At 41.5% G+C, this 9,278-nt stretch overlaps 1 protein-coding gene across 1 annotated transcript in view; it reads left to right on the forward strand.

Annotated features, from left to right (window-relative positions):
- The window catches only part of LOC137970597 (uncharacterized), a 113,155-nt gene that overhangs the window by 20,142 nt on the left and 83,735 nt on the right, over positions 1-9,278 (forward strand). Inside the window, exons 5-9 of the mRNA XM_068817119.1 lie at positions 1-336; positions 2,111-2,391; positions 2,867-3,020; positions 3,682-4,004; positions 4,866-4,965. Coding sequence (XP_068673220.1) covers positions 1-336; positions 2,111-2,391; positions 2,867-3,020; positions 3,682-4,004; positions 4,866-4,965 — 1,194 coding nt within the window. The remainder of the gene's footprint in view (positions 337-2,110; positions 2,392-2,866; positions 3,021-3,681; positions 4,005-4,865; positions 4,966-9,278) is intronic.

The following is a 9,278-nucleotide window of genomic DNA, read 5'->3' on the forward strand; positions in this document are numbered from 1 at the left end:
GTCGATTCTTCGCTTCAGCTGCGTATAATTGTTTCGCAAGCCAAGGAGATTGCGACAAAATCGGAACATTTGTCGACAGCCTTCCACAAGACTCGATAGTACTGGTTGCAATACAAGAGTCTGGCGCTACAAGTAGCAACAGCCCTCCGTCAAGTAAACTTCAGGCACTGGGCTCCCCGAATATAAGCTCCGTTGTCGAGAACACGGCTTACGCCTTAATTGGTTACAAGGGAAACAAGACTGTAGACTGGAAACAAGATTTGTTTAAGGGTAATGGTTCTGGGCCTGCTGAAATCGCAGCCGTTATTCCAATCCAGTGCTCCTACATGCCATCACGTAAGGCTTATTTTAAATCGGTTTGAAATTGAGTATCCAGAAACCAATCGGCTAATGTAAGAGAAGCAATGGTTGTTAGGCACTTTTCCGCGCCGTCGTGGAAGCGAAGTGATCTTTTCTCATCCACTTCACAAACTTCTAATTTTTTCCATTTCTATTTTTTCCAGAGTACGGGGGAAAATCTACCATAATGTATAACAAATTGGCAAAGCGCTTGTTTTTGCGATGGAAACTTATAGTTTTTGAGGTTTCTGCTGTCGTTGATCATGCACTCTATATCCGTGTACAGTTATTGCACCTACATGCTGACCATATAGCAGTTATTTTCGATTTTAGTGCAGTAAAAAAACCTAAGTAATTCCTCAAGTTAGGCCAGTCACACGCACGCAACCTAGCCTAAAATGAGCCAATCACAACACTGCGGTTGCATGCAAAAGAAAAGACTACCACCACGGCAACGACAACGCCACAAAGCAGGGTTATGATTGGTTAAGAAAGGAAAATACTCGCGTGCTGCACGTGCGGCACGAATATCCGTGCATTTCATTGCTAACAACAACGTAAAATCAACTAATTTATAGGTTTTGACGACAACGTAAGCATTTAACAATGAGCCATTCATTTTATATTTTTACTTTAAACCCGCTCGTACCCATCCAGGTACAGGATAGTTCGCCCGTATTGTACAAGGTGAACAAAACGAATAACTGAATCGCGAATTTACTCTTGCGATAGCGTCAAGTTATATTATCGAGTGACGTATTTGTTGACCGTGACGTTGCCGTTTTTTTTGCTTAAACTCCCCAATGGGAGGGCAAAAAAAAAGTCTCCGCTTACGAGCCAGAAGGCTCATCAGGCCGGCGCTTATCTCCGGTTTCTGTAGCATGAAGCGACTAGGAGTATTTGTACTCCCCCCTGGATGGGATGCTAGTCCATCGCAGGGTTACCCCCAGCATTACGCCGGTACCCATTTATACACCTGGGTGGAGAGAGGCACCGTGAGAGTAAAGTGTCTTGCCCAAGAACACAACACAATGTCCCCTGCCAGGCCCCGAACCCGGACCACTCGATCCGGAGTCGAGCGCACTAACCATGAGGCCACCGCGCCTCCCGGGAGGCAAGGACACAGTTAATAGGACAATCACATGACTTTTGGAGGGCATATACTTAATTTGTGGCCCGAGTAGCATCATTTGCGCCCGAGCGGAGCGAGGGTGCAAATGATGCTACGAGGCTGGGACACAAGTAAACTATATGCCCGACAAAAGTCACGTGATTATCATTATTATCAATACATAAGGCCAAATCGTACAAATTCATTTACTAAGAAATGAATGTTTAACAGAGACATGTCATGAAATTATGATATGGAAAGTTGTAGCTACAACACGATCAGCTAAACAAGAGCAAAAATTAAGGGAAAAAAGCAAGGAAACTCAATCGCAAAAATTCGGGCCAACTCTGGTATTAAAATGGTAATCACAGGATACCAAGCGAAGTTGTTTGACATCTCTGCAGCCAATCAGAATCAGGGCGGTAAATAAATTTTCAGCCCGAGCATTTCCCGCTTGGCCCGCAAAAAGGCGCGTTTTACAGATCGCAGTTTGTCATTTGGCCGGGCGTATTGATAGTAATCCTGGTTTTAGCTCTTGTGGCTAGACATTTACGCCATTCACCAAACGTGATAACGGAATTGAAGCATTAATAGACAAATAGATTTGAAATCTCAATCCTAAACAGTTTCATTTTCGGTTTTCGTCGGATTTGTTTTCAGTGTCCACAACTTGCAGCCCATTTAACGTGGCAGCTAAGAAGTATGGAGGCAACTGTCTGAACGAGTCTTCAAGCAGTGGTGTCTCAACCACATGCAAAAATACAATCGACGAAAATGTCAGCTCTGGCTGGGAATCAGCGCCCAGTGGAACAGTTGGCTCTTTCATAAAAATTGACCTCCATACCATCTTTACCATCAACAAGCTACGAATTATGCAAAATGTCTCAGGGCGTCAAATAAAAGAGATTCTAATGGAGTTCAGCGACTGTTCCTATGAAAAGGTAAGATCGGAATTCTGATCAAACTAAAACCAAAAGCAAACGCTCGTTTGGAATCATAGAGGATAGTTGACAAACAGAGGGAAGCAGTGCGGCGCTTTGATCAGGTCGCTTGCCCTGAGATTCGTTGAATGTGATCGCGGTAGTCTGAGGTTTAACTTTGCTGCTGCACTTGTAACAGTTGTTCTTGTTGTTGTTTTGTTCTGTCATTTCTTTGATGTTTCATTGGCCCTGAAAAGCCCTTAAGGGGAGCGGTGAACTAAGTAGATATATGCACGTAACATTAGCGAGTTGTTATCCTTGTTAGCTTTAATTGTAAATCTGATAAAGACTATAGGTGAGACCACTGGATGGGAGAGGCATTATTTTACGCTATCGTGATAGTTTCTTGATTCAAATAGGTACCTATTTTAGGCCTGTGGTGAGCGTAGATTTATGTTAACACTTTCAAATTAACGTCAGATATTTTTTTTTGCAGATCTTATTGGCAGCAAATACATCAGATTTCCAGGAATTCACATTCCTGTCTCGCCAAGCAAAGTGGATAAAGTTTACAGTGAATAAAGTGTACGGAGACAGCGGTGCAGTTGAGATCAAGGAAATAGAGATCTACAACGAACTCTGTAATCAAAGTAAGTACGTCTTACGGGCCTATCTTGAAATCATAGGCACACAATACGTGGGGGTACGTCCGTTTAAATGGTAGCAGAATGATATTTTAAAATTTGCGTCACTCAATCCCTTATAACCGTTAATAGAGATAGAAAATATTGCTTCTACAGTCCTAGACAAATTACACTTTCATACTCTGGTGCAATCACACGCTATCCATGAAACGGATATCTTGATCGCAGGATAGCTTTCATCGAACAGTGCTTCTTGCCAAACTGGCAGGAAAAGGCTCTTCGCGCTCAAATTTGGAAATCGCTTTCCCCACAGAAGTGTTCGTTACGTAGGTTAAGGATACAGTGAAGCATCTTTTAACAAACCTCATATTTTAAATTTTAGAAACGATTTTTCCGAGTCTCAGCTATCAGTTAACCCCATCCATACCCTCTAATAATAATTTGTAGATAGACGACGAATTCTGTTTTTGTTCATCATTCATGTAAGTGGCCCAGAGTGTAACTAACATATCCTGCATTACATTTGGAACAGTGCTTCTTGCCAAACTGGCAGGAAAAGGCTCTTCGCGCTCAAGTTTGGAAATCGCTTTCCCCAAAGAAGTGTTCGTTACGTAGGTTAAGGATACAGTGAAGCATCTTTTAACAAACCTCATATTTTAAATTTTAGAAACGATTTGTGATGTTGTACAACTTAAACCAAACGTGTTATCATCCCGGTATCGCTTATTTACAACGAAATTCCCGCTCATGATTCACGCCAGTGACCAAGTTCATGTGCTCCTCACGAAAGAATCGCGTGCCTCTAGCTCACGTTATGAGATTATCATTGCTTCAGTGGCCAACAAAGACTGCGTGTTGAAACGAATTGAAAATGGCACGAGTGAAGAACTGGCGAGGCGAAACATTATCGGACATTTAAGAGAAAACGAGACACTATCATTTTGGATTGAAGTGGAAAAAGACAGACTGCTTTTTGGCTCTGGAGAACAGGTAAAGACCGTTTAAAGGTCATAAAGAGAACTGACTATTGTAACCTCTTGAGATTTCTTTCCGCTTGCTGGTTCCCGTTTTCCCGAATTTAAACTATGCTGAGTTATTTGAGAAGTGGAAAGCTCTTTGCGTGGAAACTTGTTATGAATTTTTAACAGCAAAATATTGGGTTTTGAGACAATCCCTTTACATTTTTGTTAACTCTGGGCAAAGAATCGCTCTACTAAACGGTTCAGGAGGCCTGCGTGATTGAACGGATTTTAACAAGAGGGTCAGGATGGGGGTACTGGAATCTCAGCAATCAGAGAAATTTTCATCCATTTCTCAGCTGCCAGCTAAATTTTGGCCATTTCGCGGCTAACAGTTAAAAAACACATCAACAATTCTCAGATGTTAGTTAAAAAACATATCGTTCCTCAGCTAACACTTGAAATTTTCCGAGTCTCAGCTATCAGTTAACCCCATCAATACCCTCTAATAATAATTTGTAGATAGACGACGAATTCTGTTTTTGTTCATCATTCATGTAAGTGGCCCAGAGTGTAACTAACATATCCTGCAACATCTGACATCTAAATTGATGATAGCGAAAAATCTCCCGCCACTAACTTTTAAAGCCAATTAGAAGGAACTTCTACGTCACGTGTTCGTTGCCGCGGAATTTTCCCGCGCTTTTAACCTGCTAAAATTATGATTAGTTCTTTTCATAGTCATCGTCTGTACTGATTGGCCTGAAGAGTCACCTCGAATGTTAAACATTGATCGCTGAGAATGTTGCATTGCGCCCCCATTAAAAATCGATATGGGCTTGGGATCGCTTTCGTTGAAGTCTTACAATTATTATTTATTTTTGTACTAAAGATTTACCTGTACTGGAGAGATGCAAAACCTATCAAGATAAAGTATGCCTTCTTCCGTACGAATAGTTCAGTGGCTACGCTGCACATTTGTGGACGCACTGGTAAGTTGAATAAATACCCTGTTTATCAAGGAACAGATTTTGAGTTTAAATCAGAGGCGTAAAGCTTAACGATTCACAGATCCAGTGACAACTGCACATGGGAGTCAGATACAATTTAAAAGCAAAGCCGATAATCAACTTTACTTTTAGCGAAAGGGGCTGGCCCTGCATTCATTGATGTCACATGACTTAGATTCTCGCACTCGGTGTCACGTGCGAGTTGAGTTCTCTTTTTTGCTCTAAACCCTTCCTGGTAAGGTTTTGGATTTCGTGTATCCCAGTCTTCTTCTTTCTTCAAAAATCAACGATATTCGAGTTCTATATGAATTCAGTGGTAGAAAATCCACTTACAGTATGTCCTGGATTGAAAGCCTTAGCAAAAATTTGCATTGTTTTTGTTTTCTCTTGGGACCATTGTGAGTCCTAGGAGAAACTGGAAACAATGCTTATGCAAAATTTTAGGGGACAAACAAAGAGTATTATGATATTTTCCGAAGTGGCTTATTGTCTATTATCGTGTGAGAGAGGATGTGGCGTTGTTATGATGTTGTTGATTCTGAAATGGACTGTGAAAAAGTGAAAACAATAGAGCCTAAAAAACCTAATCTTCACAGTAAATACAAATTGAATTCCCAATTTTAGAGCGAGTTTCAATCGGGTGTCGTAAACCAAAACCAAAGTAATTACTTTGGCCACTCGAAAAGGACGGAGACGATCCGGTAAACCAATCAAAACTCGAAGTAATTACAAGTAGCCGACAAAAAGCTCAGGAAAATGTGCACGAGTAAGCCACGATTGGTTTTGGTTTCAGTTCTGATTGGTTGAAAAAGTGGCGCGAGAACTTTGAACCAATCACTGAGTGAAGTAATGCAAAACCAAAGTATTTCGCTAATTACTTTTCACACTCAATTGAAAGCTGCTCTAATATTCAATTAGATCAGTGCTACATGGATGCAGCTCATTATTGGCCCTTGGACAAGCCGGCAGTTCGGGATTTCAACAATAAAGGGGTCACAATGGGAAAGATCCATGGTGCAGGAATCATACAAAAAGCATCTTTATCCAACCTGGGGTTTGCTCCGCTAGCTCTTGCTCTTGATGGAGTATCCTCTTGGCTTCATCTCGGAGACTTTCCAAATAGCTGTATCAGCGACCCGTTACAGTGCCCTGATGGAGTTTCTCTGAGTTTCAAAATGCTTGTGTCTGGATACGGGACAGGATATCTGTTCTCTTCTGCGGCCATCAATGTGTACTACAACGATACCACTGTCCATTTTGCCCTGCAAGTCAAGGAAAAACTTTGGGAGGTGAAGTCCTTCTATAGGAAATTCATGTGGCAGACAGTTGAAATGAGCTGGAGCAGAGAAAATGGTTTAAATGCTGTCATTCTTGGGGATGGCACTCATGTTCTGCGTGACACCACTGGAAGGGCTGTCACGCTATCTACCACGTCACACACCGCAGTTATGATCGGTCGGCCAGTGGTCAAAAAGGCCATGTACGCTGAGGCTAAGATAAGAGATGTTGCACTTTGGACTGAGGAGCTCCCAGTGGAAAGGTCTTCAAAACTTCATTCCTGCAATGGTAAGCTTGAAAAATGATAGTGAACTCTTGAATTACACCCGAAAGTACCTAGACTAGCAACATGCTGTCCTAACGTAGAACGAATCGCGATATTTTTTGTGCGTGGCCAATTTTTCAGAACAAGATGTCCCCAAATGATTGTCTGCTCCCACCCTTCCCCGGAATAATAATTGCTCTTTCCGGTCTTCTCCGCGATAAACTGTCAAGAAAATAAACAAGTGAAAAAGCACGTTTTAAGTGTTCTTTACTTAAGTAGCATGAATGGACATTATCAGTCGAACGTATTTAACTAAATCCTCGGATGTAATTGTGCTGTACTCGAAAATACCAAGATAAAATTCTCATGCGTTTGACTCAAATAACGTAGGTATATATACGTTTCAACGACATTTGGTTTGAATTCAGCTAAGCTACGCATAGGTTTTATTGGTCAGAATTTCTTAGCTTTTAATAAGAGCTTAAGCCCCTTTTTAACTCGTTAACTATATCGAAGAACAATTTGATGGTTGTCCAATACTGTCAACTAGATTCTATCGGAGAAAATAGAAGTCTTATTTGACCGATTCGTTCTATTTGGCGAATAGAGAATGTTTTGGACGATCCGACAAATAGAGTTGTCCATCTGACATTTGCATCTCATTAGCGACACTTAAAAATATTCCACGATATTCTGGGACCCGGGTGGAAGCTTGTCTATTTGACCGATTCGTTCTGAATGTTTTGGACGATCCGACACATAGAGTTTTCCATCTGACATTTGCATCTCATTAGCAACACTTAGAAATATTCCACGATATTCTGGGACCCGGGTGGAAGCTTGTCTATTTGACCGATTCGTTCTATTTGGCGAATAGAGAATGTTTTGGACGATCCGACAAGTAGGGTTAGAAATAGTTCACGATATTCCACGATCGTTTAGAGAAACTTATGCACTATTCATGTGAAAGTGCGAAGGGGATCTCTGAACAGTACCATATTGTTGAACGAATCTTACTTGAAATCCACTGACGCAATTACGAGTAGTCAATTGCGGGAGTTACGAAAGGTTTTCACGTTACGGTGTTGTCGGGCCAAGTTGAAAGTTTGAAGGGGTAGTTTCTAAAGAAACTGTGGTGCTGCGTCGGTGGGAAAGTATTATACAAAAATTTGGTTTTATCAACGGAGTTGATAATGTAAATTTGCCACCGTACAGAGATTCTAAAAGCTGACGTTTCGAGCGTTAGCCCTTCGTCAGAGCGAATCGAGGGATTATGGGTTACGTGTAGTTTTTTCATGCAGTTGTCGGATAGAACACTCTACTTGTCGGATCGTCCAAAATTTCTCTATTCACCAAATAGAACAAATCGGTCGAATAGAGCTTCTGTTTTTTTCCGATAGAATCCAGTTGACAGTATTGGACATGGATGGATAACAATTTACTGGCTTTGACGGTTACTGGAGGCGGCCAAATCTCTGGCTTCATCGATCCATACGTGATCATTATGAGTTAGTTTCTTCCAACATGGACTTGAAACGAGTTGGAGATAAAAGCGGGGATCTCTTCAACCAGCCCATTTCCAAACTAAATATTGGCAAGAAATCCTCTATGGAAAATAATATTGATTTTGAGAAAAATGACAAGAAAAATGATACCGTCTCTCCAAAATCTCATGAAGTCCAATCAAATCCGTCATATAAATTTCGTTAATTTTGATATCCCACTGTCATATTATTTGCATTGGACGAATTGACCCACAGGGTCCATTGATGTCTTTGTACTCTCCCTATTGCAGATCCTGACATCTGTGCACGGGGTTGGGAGTATTTCGACGGTTCCTGTTATCGAGTGTCGTCTGCAAACCTTTCGGCATCTAGAGCTCGTAACGCATGCCTGGTTGATGCTGCGGACTTGGTAAAGATCACCTCAATGGGTGAAAACTCTTTTGTGCACTCTTTGATATTGGGGGTGGTGTGGATCGGACTGAACAAGATACCCAAGGTGGTGCCTTCCACTGGAAAGATGGTGCTTAAAGTCTCATTCCGTCAATGGAGCGCGTCACGTGGAAGCAATCCTTGCGTTGTGATGGATGTCAACGGAGACTGGAAAACAGTGAATTGCTCCAATAACGCGCCTAAATACGTTTGTGAAAAAGGGAGGGGCAGCGACTGTTTCACTCTTTTGGACAAGTCAGTGTCCTCGATTTCCAGCCGTTTTGAGTGTGCGTTAACATCCTCCTCTCAAAGAATGGATCACTGGTCCACGTCGTTTGTCTGTGACGTAGCACCCGTCGCAATTGTATTTTGTATTCAGCTAAAATAGACCATCTTCTTATTTCTCTGTATTGGACTGGAACTAGCTTGCAGTGGAGGCTAATGCGGGGAAAATCTGTTTCAAATAACAAATTACTTTTTAATATAATTTCCCCGCCATTAGGCTCCTTTGCAAGGGCTAGTTTCCAGTATCCAATATTTGAGAAATACGAGATATGGTCCTATTATATTTTGTTACTTGGCAAGGCAGGCGACTGTTCTGATTGGTAGGAAAACACAATTGTCTTAGTCGTTGGTCGTGCGCTGAGGAACGCCGTGGGTGGCGCAGAAAACGGCTGGACAAGTACAAATCGAGGGGGGGCCTGACATCGGTCGGTATGATTGGAAAGTATAATTTCATTGATAACGTGGATTAATAATACTCATAATAATCATATTATATTATATTATAATTACCAATTTCTATTTATGTTAATTTT

Source organism: Montipora foliosa, chromosome 9, assembly GCF_036669935.1.
Source record: "Montipora foliosa isolate CH-2021 chromosome 9, ASM3666993v2, whole genome shotgun sequence".
Lineage (NCBI taxonomy): Eukaryota > Metazoa > Cnidaria > Anthozoa > Scleractinia > Acroporidae > Montipora > Montipora foliosa.